At 60.7% G+C, this 16,183-nt stretch overlaps 1 protein-coding gene across 3 annotated transcripts; it reads right to left on the minus strand.

Moving 5' to 3' along the window:
- Nucleotides 1-729: 729 nt before the first annotated feature.
- GET4 (guided entry of tail-anchored proteins factor 4) lies at nucleotides 730-15,971 on the minus strand. Of its 3 annotated transcripts, none has more exons than XM_057748341.1 (9): nucleotides 15,703-15,971; nucleotides 10,667-10,745; nucleotides 10,353-10,434; nucleotides 9,776-9,925; nucleotides 8,160-8,298; nucleotides 6,810-6,950; nucleotides 6,578-6,653; nucleotides 6,399-6,471; nucleotides 730-972 (listed from the first exon to the last, which is right to left on the minus strand). In XM_057748341.1, exons 1-9 carry the CDS (start codon nucleotides 15,858-15,860, stop codon nucleotides 896-898), a joined length of 975 nt encoding a protein of 324 aa, XP_057604324.1. In that variant the 5' UTR covers nucleotides 15,861-15,971; the 3' UTR covers nucleotides 730-895. The 3 variants fall into 3 exon arrangements, with proteins under 3 accessions (XP_057604324.1, XP_057604323.1, XP_057604325.1); XM_057748340.1 differs by having other exon boundaries at nucleotides 730-1,509; nucleotides 15,703-15,945; XM_057748342.1 differs by lacking the exon at nucleotides 15,703-15,971 and adding an exon at nucleotides 14,811-15,562 and having other exon boundaries at nucleotides 730-1,509.
- Nucleotides 15,972-16,183: the final 212 nt, after the last annotated feature.

Genomic DNA, 16,183 nt, shown 5'->3' on the forward strand with positions numbered 1-16,183 from the left:
CTGCGGGGGTCACCCTTTCCCCGAGAACCCAGGTCCACCGTCTTCCAGGTCAGGCAGGAGGACGCGCCTGGGCTGGTCCCCCAGACCTTCCTGGCTGTGCAGGGCCGGCCAGGCAGGTGTCCGCTCTGTGCCAGCGTGCGGTCTGTGCCCTTGTCTCTGAGCGTGTGCACAGCCACACGCTCTACCCAGAAAACTCCAGAAAGAAAGAACAGAACACCCAGAACGGCCGCACAAGCGGCGGGGAGCGTTTCTCGGACAAGGCAGGACCTGCATGGTCCCCACTGGGCCTGCCCCGCCTGCGGGCAGGGCCCCCGCTCTGGTCCTCAGGCCCAAGATCGGCGCAGGCCCGGGCAGCCCCCACGCGGAGGCGGGGGAGTCGCAGAGACGCACGCAGCCTGCTCTCGACAACAGCAGGGCGCGTCCCACTCACAGCACGGAGCCCACAGGGCTCGGGGGCCCCAGCCCCTATAGGCCACTCGCAGAGCCTGCGAGGCCTCCCCTGTCTGCAGGTTTACATGAAACACGGCACATTTACATCCAAAGTCACGACACAACACTGGCTACTTGCTGCCGCCCACCAAGGACACACTCTGGACAGACGTGGAAAACGCCGGGCACGGTACCCGTGCCCCTCGCTGGGGGTCCCGGGCGCTGCTCACAGCCCCGGCCCCGCGGCCCAGCCCACGGCCAGCCCCAGAAGCTCGCTCAGAAAGGACCAGTGCTGCAGAGCCCAGGACAAAGGATTTATTTAACTCAACAGTGAACACAAACCTTCCTTTCAATTCCATTTTTACAGTAAATAAAGTTGTGTGTTCTGTTCCTTCCCATGCATGATCGCTCGGTGTGAAGCTACAGCTCTTATAACTGTGGAAAATAAAGTGTTTGCCCTCTGCGCCTATCCTGGGGCATCTGACACATGTCGGTGAGAAGGGACAGGTCTGCTCGTTCCTGGGCTGGTCATTTGGCTAAAACCTAAAATATCAGGTCAGAGGAATCAACAATCACCCAAAGACAATAAATATCGCCCCACGAAGGTGGACGGTCCTGCACCCTCCCGACGGGGTGCCACCTTGAGCTGGCCGGGCGCTTGGCCGCGGCTCCCGGGGCGTGGCACGGAGCAGCCACCCGGGCACGCCCCAGGACACGGTGGCCAGGAGACCCCCCCCCACCCCGCCCGAGGGGCCCGCAAGACCGAGCCCTCCCCAAGCAAACCAGACACGAGGGCCGGGAGAGGAGGCGCCGCAGGGCCTGTGCTTTATTGGGGTCTGAGATCTCAAAGTACACGGCGGCCCAGCCGGCGCGGCCCCGAACACCCCACGTGCGGCCCCGCAGCCTCGGCCGGAGGCCGGGGGCCCAGGTCCGGACCCGCGTTGGGAGCCGCGCCCGCCGTGGTCCAGGCCGTGTCCGTGCAGGTCCGTGGGCGTCAGTCGAGCTCAATGGGGCTGCTGTCGTCCTGACTGTCCTCGCCCTCCTGCTCCGAGGAGCCCATGAGGCTGCTCAGAAGGTTCCCTGGAAGGAGGCGCACGGCACCGTCAGGGCCACGGCCACGCCTCGCCCGCTGCCCCTGCCCCGATGCCACGACCGGGCCCTGGCGAGATGATGGCGGCCCAACCCCCAAGTCCCGCCTGTGGGTCCTTCTGTGGAGACGCGTCTCTGTGCTCGGAGACGTGGGGATGCTGCTGGGGCCACGCGGGGAGGAGGCCCAGGTGCCCGGCAAGGAGACACCCGCAGCCGCCAGGTCAGGTCTGGGAGGATCACGGGGGACCAGGGGCAGGTAACTCACTCGCATGTTAACTAACACACAAGTCAGTCAGATGTGACAGTTCCAGAAGCGTCCCATAACAACATCAACTGCTGTCACCTGTGGGCCTTGTCAAGGTGGACACGTTCCTTTTTACCTAATTTTTATCCAAAAAACAACTATTATGTAAGTATAAAAGCAAAGCTTACGAAGTGCCCTAAAACCGTGACGGGGGCACTGAGCCAGGGGTGAGCAGGTCCCCGGGGGAGACCCCCTCGAGCTGCAGGGAGCGCGGCCCAGTCACCACGCCCGGCGCCTCTGGGGCTGGGAGCCTCTGTGACAAAATGTGCAGAGGGTCAGGAGTCGAGGCCCGACGGGAACACAGGGTGCGGACACACAGCCTGAGACCAGACGTGCTAAAACGTCACCGCAGCGGGATGGACGGACGCTGCACGGGCCTGAGGTGCAGGAAGGACGGGGCCACCAAGACAAGCGGCCGTGATGCGAGAGCCTGGAGAAAGGACGTGCCCCACCGCCCCACACCTTCCACTAGAACTCCAGACAGACAACTTACAAGTGAAAAGTCCAACTTGTATTTAAGGGGAAACAGCTTTTCAGGTAATCTGGGAGACAGGAAGACCTTATACGGAACACAGTTTGATGATGGCCATGAACATGGCAAACGCTCCCCTGCCCTTCCCCACAGAGAGCCCCCACGAGGCGGGGCCGACAGCCATGGCGCACGGAGCCGCGTGACCAAGCACCCAGGGATGGGGCCCCGCCGGGCCTGCCGCTGCGTGGCCTGCAGCAGCTCCACAGCTGAAGATGAAGGGCGGTGGGTACGGTCTACGAAGAACAGGCCGTCTGCGTGTTTACAAAGTTCCCACCAGAAGGAAGCTAAGGAAACCAAGCGCTGCCTGGCCCGCGAGTCACCGTGGTACAGGGGCAGGGCTGGGTGCGAGCCCGCACATCTGGACTCTGTGGGACATGCTTCACCTACTCAAAAACAAAACATCAGGGCGGCAAAACCCACTTTTAAGCGCAGGACTATACTGGTCCCTGCCCTGCTGGAGGGCTGGAGTTCAGTCAGGACTCTAGTGGTGTCGCAGACCCGAGGTTGCCCCAGACGAACGGGCAGGACACGGGGAGGTGGCCTGGCCTTGAGAGGCAGGGTCAGTGATCTGGCCACTAGCACCTACCGAGACTAAAGCACAAGGAAATACACACTTGGAACAGATGCTGATGAGTGAGGAGGCTGACTCTGTAATCAGTCTCCCAACGAAGAAAAGCCCTGAACCTCATGGCTTCACTGGTACCACCCATCCTCCAAATACCAAACCCAGAAAAGAGACTATGAGGAAAGAATACTACAGCCCAATATCCCTTATGAACACGGATGCAAAAATCCTCAACAAAAGGCTGGCAAACTGCAAGCAGCAGCACAGTGAAGGAGTGAGACTCCACGACGGGAAGTGGGAGCTGTTCCTGCGATGCAAGGACGGGGCACCATGTGAGAGTCCACCAACACGATACACGAGAGAATGAAGGAAAACCCAATGATCATCTCCACTGATGCAGAAAAAGCATGCGACAGATTCAACACTCTTCATAAAAACACTCACAAAGGAAGAAGAAAACCATCTCAGGTTATGATGTAATAAAAGGCATACAGAACAGCCCAGAGCAAACCGCACCCAGCGGTGACAGACTCAGAGCTCCTCCTCTGAGACCAAGAACAAGGCACGCAGGCTGCTGCCACCACTTCCGTCCAACACAGTAGAGGGGACCCCTGAACAGCAAAGGTCTGCGCTGCATGGGGCCACTTATGCGTGGAGTTTTTGAGTATATGTACTGAAGTACTACCTGGTCTGCAGGTGGCTGAATCCACGGATACGATGGGCCAACTCTAACTTACATGCCAATTTCCACATGTGCGGGGGATCAGCACCCCAACCTCCACGTTGCGCAAGGGTCAACTGAACCTGAAGTTCTAGCCAGAGCAATTAGGCAAGAAAAAGCAATACCAGGATTCCAAATTGAAAAGAAAACTAAAATTATTATGTTTGCAAGCGATGTGATTTTACATGTAAAAATTCCTAAAGAGTCTACAAAATAACTTACAGAAATAATTCCATTTACAATAACATCAAAAATAATAAAATGCTTAGTAATTAGCTTAAGCAAAGAGGTGAAAATTGTACAATCAAAAGTATAAAACATTCCTGAGAGAAATTAAACACATAAATGCGAACACATCCCATGTTCCTAGACTAAAAGACTTAATATTGTTGAAATGTCAATACCACCTAAAGCCAATACCGTCTACAGATTGAATGAAATCTCAAATGCCAAAAACATTTTTTTGCAGAAACAGAAAAACCCATCCTAAAATTCATCTGGAATCTCAAGGGACTCAAATAAATAGCCAAAGCAATCTTGAAAAAGGACAAAGCTGGAAGTCTCACACTTTCTCATTTCAGAATTGACTATGAAGCTACAGTTGTCAAAACAGTGTGGTCCTGGCATAAAGCCAGATGTCAACCAATGGAACAGAGAACTGGGACGTTAACACTTGCAAATGTGGTCAACTGATTTTTTTTTTTTTTTTTTTTTGACTGTGAAAGTACACTTGTTTATAGTATGAAAGCTACAAGAAGAAGAGAAGGCAGAATACATGGGATTTATGTTGTTGGAAGGTGGTCTTATTTTGCACCTGATTCATGGTGGTGCCAAGAAAAATTCCTGCTGGTGCTGAAGGGTTGCCTGCAGAGGTGGGGGGCAGCTGTGGCTCACTGAGAAGACAGCGGCACTGGCGGCAGGGGTTCTGGGAAGTGTGCATTGGCGTGAGCCCTCCCAGAGTCCGCCATTAGCCCCACCAAAGAGCCTGTAAGCTCCAGTGCTAACTAGCATCAGACCAAACAACCAACAAGGTGCGGTCAACTGATTCTTGACAAGGGTTCCAGGCCCACTTGATAGGAAAAGGTAGTCTTTTCAACAAATGGTGCTGGGAAAACTGGAAATCCACATGCCAAAGAATGAAGCTGGACCCTTATATAAGTAAAATATCACATGAAAATCACCTCAAGGTGGATCAAGGGCCTAAATCTAAGACCTAAAAATAAAAACGCCTAAAAGAAACCACAGGGCAAAAGCTTTATGACACTGGATTTGGAAATGACACTAAGAACACAAGCAACAACAAAAAAAGCAAATTAGACTTCATGAAATTTAAACAATTTTGTGCATCAAAAGACAGTCCAAGAAGTAAAAAGGCAACAGGGGAGGGGAGCATGAACAGGCAGAACACAGAGAACTTTTAGGGCAGCACGACTCTGCGGGGTACTGTAACGGTGGGCACGTCGTCACACACCTGTCCAAACCCACGCAACACAGACACCAAAAGTGCACCCAGACATACCTGGGCCACGGGTGACAATGACATGTCACTGCAGGCTCACCCATAACACATGTACCACCGGGGGGGGGGGGGGGGGGGCTGTGCCTGCGGGGTGGGCTATTTATGTGAAATCTCTGTACCTGCCTCCGTAACTTTGCTGTGAACCTAAAACTGCTTTAAAAAAATAAAGTCTTAAAAAAAAAAAAAGGCAACCCACGGAATGGGAGAAAATATTTGCAAATCATATATCTGGTAAGGAATTAATACCCAGTACAGAGATCTTGTAAAACCACCAACTTGATTCAAAAATATGCAAATGACACGCACAGACGTACACGCAAATGGCCAGGAAGCACACAAAAGACACACAACGTGCTTAGTCACCAGGCAAATGCAGTTCAGGACACTCAACAGAGGCACCACCTCAGCCCCGTGAGGGTGACTCCTGTCAAATAACCAGGTCAGGGCAAGTGCCGGCAAGAACGTGGAGGCAGCGGGGCCCCCGCGCCCTGCGGGCAGGCACGCAGGATGGCGCGGCCGCTGCAGGAAGTGCGGCCTTTCCTCCCAAAACTGAACAGACCCAGCAGTCCTGCTGCTGGGTGGCCAGGGAGGACTGAACACACGCTCAGTGCACACCCGTGTCCACAGCAACCGAAGGGGGAGGAAGCCACGTGTCCCCTGCCGAGTGAGCTAGACGTGCCCCTCCACGCGATGGCACACAGGCCAGCCTTGAAAAGCAAGGGAATCCCGGCACCTGTCACGGTCAGGGCTCAACCTGACCGTGACAGGACAGATGCTGTGTGATGCCCCCTCCGTGAGGTCCCCGGAGGCGTCAGGGCCACAGAGACGGAAAGCAGGGGTAGGCACCAGGGACCGGGGAGGGGGCGGAGAACCGTGTTTAGTGGGGGCAGGGTCTCAGTCTGGGAAGATGGCGAGCTCCAGAGGCCCGCCGCACAGCGTGCGCGCAGCTCACACAACCGTCCTGCACTTTCAGACACGGTTAAGGTGGGGAATTGTACGTCATGCGTATATCACCACAAAACAAATCTGCCTTCGACTCTGCGGCCAACGGAGAGGGATCCCAGGGGACGACTGAGCTCTGCTCGGGAACGCGTGGGGGCAAAGAGCTGCGGCCACCAGGGTACGAGGCCTGGGCCAGAGACTGCAACCTGCCCGCCAGCGCCGGCCTGCTCCCGGCCCTGGGGCGGCACCCTGTGCTCTGCGCCCCGGCCACGAGCCCCGCGCCCGGCAGCCCCTCACCTAGCAGGCCTCCGTAGGAAGACGTCTGCTTGGGCGGCACGCCGAAGAAGAGCTGTCCTATCCGGTCGAGGTACTGCAAGAGGCAGGAGCACGGTCGCCGAGGCCACCGAGACGGAGCGCGCGGCCCCCACGCGCGGCTCCGCCCCACCTCCCCCTCAGCCGCCGCCCGGGGCCCTCACCTCGCGGTACATGGGGTCCCGCCGCAGGGACGGCTGGTACTGCTCACACAGCACTGTGAACACGGTCAGCTTCCCCCTGGACAGGACGGAGGCAGCGCAGCTGATGCCCACGCGCCCGAGGGCATGGGCAGAGAAGCCACACGCCCCCACACACGCGCGTGCACACTCACCCACGTGCCTCCCCACGCGCCCCCCCCCACACACTCACACGCCCCCACACACGCACACTCACCCGTCGACGGCCAGCAGCAGAAACCAGATGAAGTTGAGCAGGGGCTGCACGAAGGGAGGGCCCCTCTCGATGGACGGGTGCTTCTGCGTGTACGTCGTGAACACCACGGAGGCACTGCTTTTGTTCTTTAAACAGAGAAACCTGGAAGTGACGAACACCCCAGTGGGTGGGCACACGGGACCCCGGGAGGAGGAGGACGTGGGCTCGGCGAACGCCCGCCCAGGGGGCCTCGCACGGCCTGTGCTGCGGCGCGACCCACTGAAGGCGCCAGCCAGGCCCCACACGTGGACCAGCTGCCCCAGGGAGTCCCACGGTTCACAGCGGTGGAGAACTAACTCGAGAAGGTGACGTGTTCAAGGTCAGCAGAGCCAAGAGATGGCAGGGCCCCTGCACCCCCTCCCGCCAGAGCACGGGGGCCCGGCTGCCGCCCCAGCTCCGCCCCGTGGAGGTCGGGTCCGCAGCTGCACTTCACTGCGGTGCAGGCCCTCGATGCAGACGGATGGACGGGCGCGGGCTCAGGCCAGCGGAGACAGCAGCGCCAAGGGCCAAGCCCGGGCCGAAGTCGCACATTCAGCAGCAAGAGGTGACGTGTCAGAGCTCGGAAGCTCTCGGTGCCCCCACAACTCACAAGACACGCCCCATCCCAAAGCCCCGTCGCCAGATCCAAGTGCTTTCCCGGGAGGAAATAATCTCGACAAACACATGGTGGTTTGTCTGCTGGGAAGGGAAGTCAGGCCTCAGGTCGCCCGACGTGAACTCTCGACTGTGTGAGCCCAACAGAACACTCACGTCTCCGCGACTGTACTGTGTTTCAATATTTTCGAAATAAATTATCAAAAAACAACAAAATAGGAGGAGGCTCAACTGGGACAGAGAGGCAGAGACAGAGCTGGGGTGGGGGAGCTGGCGGGCCACACCCCATCACCGTGTCTAGGCGCGTGAAACACCTGGGAAGACACACGGCCCGGGAACGAAAGCTGGGACACACGCGGGCTTCACATCTCAGGGCGCTGCTGAATATTCAGTGCAGGCATGTGTCCCACGACTGACCCCACCACCAAACGTGACAGATACTGGGGAAAACACACAGAAAATCGACGGCAACAACATGCTAACTCAAAGCATAAGACGTACTTGTTCTGCCAATACAAATGTCATAAATCGGCCTAAAAGAGCTGAGAAGCACGTGTGTGGGGCCTGGAGGTCAGCAGCAGGGTGACACCGGGGACCGCACCGCGTGTGGGATGCTGAGTGACTTCAGGCCTGTCCTCGCGGGAGGCTCGGCCAGAGGCCGTCCCTGGACCCCAGGAGGACGTGGACGCAAGGGCCGGACAGCAAGCAGGTACCTACTGGAGGACGGCCTGGGCCACAAACATGTCCACCTCGCTGCGGAAGCCCCGCGCCGTGGAGTACTCCACCAGCATGTTGGCGCAGCCCTCCCCGTCGCTGGAGTGCAGGAAGTGGTAGCGGGACTCGCAGTAGTTCTGTTCTGCGGGGGGAGGGAGGGAGAGACCCGTGAGTGCCACCCTCCTCCCCCCTCACTCACCCCCACATGCAGCGAGGACGCTGGTCCTACGTCATCGCCACACCGACGTCCACCCGGGCTGTGTCCCCAGCAGAGGCCAAGCCGCCCCCACTCAAAGCGGGGTCACCGGGGAGCTGGTCAGGAAGGCGGCGTCAAGCCCTGAGGCGGAAGCCGCATCCCGCCAGCGCGGCGCCCAGGGCCCCGGGTCTGCCGTGCTGACGGGACCAGGACGGAGCTGCACGCAGGGTCTCCAGGGACCAGGCCTCCTCCGACGCTCGACTGTGCTGAGCCTCTCCCTCTACACCAGCTACTGAACTCTCAGGGGTCCTAACGGTCTTTCTTACAGAGTGCCCAAAGCCCCGGCCCCGCCAGCTGCAGGAAAGGATGAGCGCCGTGGACGCCTGGACCCACCCCCCACACGGAGGCTCTCACCCAGGGCAACTCAACCCCCGCCGCGCACCCGGGGCGGCGCGGCAGCCGGTGCCCGCCGTCACAGCTAGGGGCGCTGCTGGCACCGAGCCGTGGGGCCCGAGGAGGCCGCTCGGAGCCCGCCGTGCGGGAAGGACGCCCGGGGTGAGCGGCTCGGAGGCCGAGACCCAGCCGCGGGGCAGCCCCCGGCCCGCTCGGGCGCCACCCGGGCCCCTGCGGCAGGACTCGGGCCCCGCCTCCCGGGCGGAGCCTCCTCGCAGCCGGCACCGCACCCCAGCCCCCAGCCCAGCACGGCGGGGCGCCGCAGCAAACAGCCTGCTCTGTGGCCTTGTGCTCTGCGGGTCTCCTGTCCCTCCGACCCCAAGAGGGACCCTCTGGTTTTAGAGCCTCCACCTGAGAAATCCGACACGTCGCTAGGTGCCCGCGAGCCCCGGAGAGGCGCCTGCGGGAGACCCACGCACGCGCCTGCCCGGAGGCCACCCGTCACGGGGCCTCGCAGACACCCCTCAGCACAGCCTCCCCCTCGCGCCACCCGTGCCTGACGTGGCACCTTAAGATGCCCGGCTCTTGAATTTCCAATGTTTCATGTTAAATATGCAAGAGCTGAACCCGGCGAGGCCCCTGAGCAGCTCCCCAGCCGGCGGGCGGGGGCCGCAGCCAGGCCCCGATGCCGCAGGCGGCCGACGAGGCGGCAGGGAGGGCGGCCGCGGGCCGGACTGCCCCGCCGACAGGACCCCAGCACCAGCGTGCGGAGGCACGCGGCCTCCCGCCCAGACCCGTCCCCACAGCCTCAGAGGGTCGAGGCCGCCCCCCGGCGCCGCGCCCCCGCCCCGCCCCCCTCGCGGCCCCAACAGCCCCCGCACACGCTCCCTCAGAAGACGAGCGACGTGCCGTCAGAGCCCCGGCGGCGGCCCCGGACGCCCGCCCCCCACGCCCGCCGCGCAGCGGACCCCAACCCCCCCACCGGGACCCCGCCGGCAGCCGCCGCCGCGCCCACGCGGGCCGCGCCTACCTTTCCAGAGGGTGAGGGCCAGCAGCTGGTGCAGCCGGGGGTGGCCCAGCTTCCCGGACCCCCCGCTGGACCACTTCAGGGCTCGAGACACAAACGCCACCCGCTCCGGGGAGTTGGGGTCCATCAGACTGAACAGCTTGGCCAGACTTTCTGCGAACGACACCCACACACGCCTGGTCCAGGAGAAGCCGCGGCTGCTCGGGTTCTACGCTGCGCGTCTCGCAGACGTGAACGAATCGCAACCGCTTCACGTAGGAAGAGAGCAGAGAGCAGCAGGCACACCGGCGAGGTGCTGCGGCCACGCCAACCCACCACCGCGGCGCCTGCCCACGGCGGAGCCCGCGGCCCGAGCAGGCGGGAGGGGTGCGGGGCAAGGGGGGCCGCCCAGCGGGCCCCCGCCTGCCTCTCCGGCCGGGCAGCTCGCAAAAGGGCTCGCCCAACAGGGCAGGGGCTCCGGACCACCCGGCGCTGCCAGGGAGGCTGGGGGCGCCGGGGGTGGGGGGACACGGACGGCGTGCTGGTGCGTGCACGTGTGTGTGTGTGCGCGTGTGCACACGGCGTGTCCGCCCTGCCTCACCCAGCAGCTCGTCGGCCACCTCGACCTCCGCCTTCTCCAGCGACTCCAGGACCAGCATAGACAGGTCAGCCGCGCTGTTTTGCTATGAAACAGAGAAAAGGACGGTCAGTGGGAAGCAAGGCTCCGGCCCGTTTTCAGAAGATGGTGAGGCTGGCCAGCTGCCTTCCAGCGAGAAACCGGCAACGGACCACACCTAAGAAAGGGCTCTGAGCGCTGCGGCTGCTGCCCTCACACCCAGCACCGGTGCCGGGCCACCCACCAGGCCTCTCCCTGGACGCCCCGGTGCCATCCCAGGCCCCGGGCAGCCGGCTCACCTGGCCGTGGCTGAAGAATAGCAGGGCTCCAGAGCACATGAGCTCACGGGCCTCGGCGTGCTTGCTCTGGGCCATGTACCTGCACGGAGAGAAGGGGAGAGTCGGTCAGGTCCGGGATCTCCCAGGCCCCCTAAGCACGGCCACCCAGCCTCACAGGGGCGGCCTCGGAGGCTGGATTCCAAAGGCGGGGCATTCTGGTCACGTGAGCACCTATGACGCAAGCGCTCCCACCCCCCCCCCACCACCCCCCCCCCCCCCCCCCGCCCCGAGAACGGAGCAGAGCTGGCCTTTGGGTCTGAGGGCACCTCCCAGAGCACCCCGCCCCCACCCCGTCCAGGCTTGGCACTGGGTGCCCACGGCCCCCTCCCACCCACACAGCGCCCCGGGGCAGCAGTGCTGTCTGGTGACAGTATGCGGGGCACCTTCTCTGCCCAAAAGGGCCAGGAGCCGAAAGCAGTGCCTCCCTGGAGGGCAGGGGTCTCAGCAGAGGAACCAGTGAGGGGCGGGGGGCCACTTCCAGCTTCAAGCACAGGCCTGGCCGCGGTGAGGGGCAGGGAGAACGGGTGAGGGCCACACGTCGGGCCGCTGGGCCGCCCCCTCCAGACCGGGCTGCTTTCCACCTGGAACATTTCTCACCAGGGATGGGAGCCGGGAAAAGCCGGCTTCCGGAATTGCGGATGGGGACGGGACCCTGCACACACGGACAGCAAGGACGCTCCGTCCACGGCAAGCCAGACAGACGCTTAGGGCGGCGGGGCCCTGCGTCCACTGGCCACACGGTCCTCTCCGGGAGCATCAGGGAGATAACCCGCCTAGCCGGTCAGACCTGTGACCCGGCCCAGACAAGCCGGGTCAGAGACACACCCGGGCGGGCAGCCCACAGACGCCCTGGCGACAGAGCCGCGGGAGCCCAGCTGCCCTCTGGCTTGCGGCCCGCGCGCGGCTCAAGCTGGGACCCACGGCAGGAAAGGGATTTCCCGCACCAGGCTGGGGAGCAGCGGCCTCGTCCCAGTGAGCGTGCGGGTGGGACCAGGAGGAGAAACCCGCAGCCCGAGAAGCAGCCTGGGGTACCCTCAGGGCATGGGTGAGGCATGGGCACGAAAGGGAAAAATAAGCCCCCGTGCAGCCACCAGCACAGATGCCCGGAGGGCATGGCTCTGGGGACACAGCAGGGCTCCAGGCTCTCCTCCCCGAGGCACAGCAAGAGATGAGCGCCTAGAAAGCCTGGGAGGGAGCGAGGCCCGAGAGGCAGAAAGACCGATTCCTGGGGCAGCGGCTCCAGTGACCACAGCCGCACAGTCCTGGGCAGCCCTGCCCCACCCGCAGGAGGGGGGACAGTGACGCCAGGAACGCTGGAAACCCCGCAGCAGTGACAGGCGCCCTGAAAGCCCGACGTGCTCTCTGGGCACTGCGCAGCCCTAGGAGGGATGGATGCGGCTACCCGGTACCCGAGTAGGAGGGGACGGGGTGCTGCCCAGGCCTGGGGGCCCAGAGAACCACCACCCCAACCTGGCACTGCATCCATGCAATTATTTGTTTATTTTGCTCTTATTTTTAAAAAAAAAAACAGCAGAGCACAGAAAGGGAAGCCTTAACACTAATGATAAGGACGTGCTGTCCACCGCACGCCCTCTCCCAGCACTCCATCCTGGGCCCGGTGGGCTGAGAGCACAGGTTTGAAGTTCCTCTTTCAAACAATTTCTTCATTCGACTGAAGATGCGAAACCACCACAATCAACAGGAATCTCAGGAAGGCCGCCCGGGCAGCAAGGCCCCCTTCACATCAGATCCCCGCAGGCGCAGAGGCCCCTCCGGGCCATGGGCCACCCTGCAGAGCAGTCACCAGAGTACCAACAAGCCACCAGGCCCGGAAAATGGACCCCCTCCTGTCGGGGCAGAGAGAAGGCGGAGGAGACAAGGGAGTGCCCAGGGCACCAGCACCTTCAGGAACCAGCAGCTCCTGCCCCGCCCTGCGGCAGCCCCCTACCTCCCCCACCCCCCAAGGCCAACCTCCTGGGCTGCCCAGCTCTCCCTCCGCCTTCTGAAACTGCAGGGGGACACAGTGTAAGTGAATTAAAACAGAACAGACTGGTGAGTTTACCCCACAGATGAATGGATAAACTGCGGGAATACCACTCAACAATAAAAATTAACTAATGATACACATAAGGCTAAATCTCCAAACGATCATGCTAAAGGAATTCAAAAAAGTTACACAGGGACTTCCTAGGTGGCACAGTGGTTAAGAATCCACTTGCCAGGGACTCGAGGGAGGGTGGGGGGGGAGTCAAGGGAGGGAGGGAATACAGGGATATGTGTATAAAAACAGATGATTGAACTTGGTGTACCCCCCCAAAAATAATTTAAAAAAATAAATTAAAAAAAAAAAAGAATCCACCTGCCAATGCAGCAGACACGGGCTCGATCCCTGGGCCGTGAAGATCCCACATGCTGCGGAGCAACTAAGCCTGTGTGCCACAACTAGCGGGCCTGCACTCTAGAGCCCGAGAGCCACAACGACTGAGCCTATATGTTGCAACTACTGAAGCCCGTGCACCTAGAGCCTGTGCTCAGCAATGAGAAGCCACGGCAACTTGCGAAAGCCCACGCAAGCACGCGCACACAGCAACTAAGACCCAATGCGGTCAAAAAAGTAAATTTTAAAAAACTTAAACATAAAAAGAGAACATACTATACAATTCTACTTGTATAAAATTCCAGAAAATGCAAATCCATCTATCATGACAGATCAGTGGGTGCCTGGGGGCAAGGGGTGAAAGATTCATTATAGAGATGTATGAGAAAGCTTTTGGGAATGATGGGTAGTTTCAGTATCCTGACTGCTGATAATTTCTTGAGCATGTACATATGTCAGAACCCATCAAACTGTACACTCTACGTAAATACTTAAAAGCACTTATTCATAGAAACACGTGAAAAAAGAATGCAGCTGACTTCTCGGGGGGCTATGCATCCGTGCAGAGCTCTAAACCAGGGCTGCAATCGCAGGTCTGAAGGTGGACGGTACCCTACAGGGATGGGGACAACTCCAGGCCGATTCAGCTGGACCCCCAGGACGGCCACGACGGCCCGGTGCCTGGGTCCACCACATCCCCCAAAGAGGCCCACGGCAGATCATTTACTTCACGGGAGTCCTGAAGAGGTGCAGGAGCCCCTAAAATGACCAAAGAGGAAGCCAAGCCTTGGAGAAGAGGTTCAACAAGTTGTCCTGAGTTCCAGGTCATAGAGCAGAGGCAGAATTCGAACCCAGGTCAAGGCCGGGCTGGCAGACAGCCTGCATCTGTCCCCACGTCACCACAAAGCACACTCCGGGCAGAGGGACTGGCCTCTTCAAAGCTAATCAACAATCACGTTCCTGGTACAGCAGTGACTGCAGAACTGGCTCAAAACAAGGAACGCTGTGTTTATTTTTGGGAAGATCCAGTTTTGCTGATTAATCACTGGGGCAAACATTACAGACTTCAGAGCCTGCTTATATCTTTGGCTCCTCAAGTGAAGAAGAATCAGCTCACTCCTACCTGGTCCTCTGGGCCATGACGCGCTACCTCTAAACCCAGCTACAACCAAACCAGAAAGTAATGCCAGAGTTCCCAAAATACCAATTCAACTTGCTAGTTAAAGAAAAAATGTAAATCTAGGCCTAAATGGTGTAAGGCAGACCTGACTGCCCCTAAATATCATAGCAAAATATTTGCTGTTCTGCAGCAGTTTAGAAAGAAAAAACATTCCATAGAACACATTAAATCCTCTAAAATTATCTTTAAATGCTAACGAATGGCGCAATTGTTTTAAGACAAGAACCTGAAGCCTCACAGAATGGGTGTAATATAGAGAAATGCCTCACACGTGTAAGAACAACTAAAAAAACTATAGCAGTAACTGTATGACAGCAGAAACGGTGTGACACACTGCAGTCCAAAAGAAAACCGAGCTAAGCAGTGCTCTGAAAATCCCTAAGGCCACAGTAAAAGAAAGACTTTTTATTTAACCCAGTATATCCAAGCATCACTTCCACGTGCAATCAGCTGTTGAAGGTTCCTCACCAGTGACCTGACACGTTCTCTGTGCTGAGTCTTTGAAGCCCGTGTTTTCACACTCACAGCCCATCCCTTTAGGGACTCACATCTCCGAAGCTCAACTGCCGCACGTGGCCAGCGGGCAGCGCAGGTACAACAAAAATACCGGCTTTACGGAATCGGCTGCTTCAGTAACAAAACAACATGCGGGTGAGCACGGGCGACACCAGAGGAGAGGCACGTCTGCAGCCTCGCGGCCGGACTCGCAGACGGACTCCCAGACGGAGGAAAGGCGTGGGGCTCGGACCGCGGAGGGGGAGGGGGAGGCTGGTCTGGGCCGGGCCCGGGGTCCGGAGGCTACGTCCGGGGCTCGGGTCTGCGTCCGGACTTTGGGGCCGGGTCTGGGGTCTCGGCCAGGGGCTTGGGTCGGAGTCCAGAGACCGGGCCGAATCTGGGGTCTCTGCCATGGCTCTAGGTCTGGGTCCGGACTCTGGGCCGGGTCTGGGGACTCTGCCATGGCTCTAGGTCTGGGTCCGGACTCTGAGCCGGGTCTGGGGTCTCTGCCATGGCTCTAGGTCTGGGTCCGGACTCTGGGCCGGGTCTGGGGTCTCGGCCAGGGGCTTGGGTCTGGTTCTGGGTCTGGGTCCGGGGTCTGCGACGGGTGTGAGGTCTCGATCCGGGGCTTGGGTCGGAGTCCAGAGACCGGGCCGAGTCTGGGGTCAGGGTCAGGGGTCTGGGGTCTCGGCCAGGGGTTTGGGTCGGAGTCCAGCATCCGATCCGGATCAGGGTTCGGGGCCGGGGTCCAGCTCCCGGGCCGCAGCCCTCCCCCGCCTCCGCACGGCTGCCTGCTCCCACCGCCCAGGCGACGGGCAGCGGCGCAGGCCAATGGGGGCGCGGGGCGGCGCGGCGCAGCCAATGGGAGGCGGCCGGGGGCGGGGCGCCGGGCTCGGCGGCCGGACGGAAAGCCCTGGAAGGCGGCGGCCGCGGCGCGGAGGCTACCTGAAGAAGAGGGTCCGGTACATCTGGTGCGCCTCGTAATAGTCGCCCTTCTCGACGCTGGCGCGAAGCTTGCCCTCCACGCGCTGGACGCCGCCGCGGTTGCGGGCGCCGTTCCGGGCGCTCTCCTGCTCGGCCATCGCCGCCGCCGCCGCCGCCATCGGGCCGGCGCTCCGCGCAGGGCTGACGCTGTCGCAGGCGCGGTCGGCAGCGCCGCTCGGCTTCCGTCCCGGCGGCCGCCCGACGCCCTCTACGGTGGCTCGCGAGGAGCCGCGCGCCGCCAGGGGCGGTGCGCGGGCGGCCACGTGACCAGAGGGCGGGGCGGCGGAGCCCGTGGGGGCGGCCACGTGACCAGAGGGCGGGGCGGCGGAGCCCGTGGGGGGCGGCCACGTGACCGGCGGGGCGGGGCCGGCGCCGCAGTGGCGAGGGAGGTGCGGCCCGGGCGCCGCGTGCGCGGTCCCCGCCGTCCCTGTGGCCGTGGGCT

This window comes from Hippopotamus amphibius, chromosome 9, assembly GCF_030028045.1.
Source record: "Hippopotamus amphibius kiboko isolate mHipAmp2 chromosome 9, mHipAmp2.hap2, whole genome shotgun sequence".
NCBI lineage: Eukaryota > Metazoa > Chordata > Mammalia > Artiodactyla > Hippopotamidae > Hippopotamus > Hippopotamus amphibius.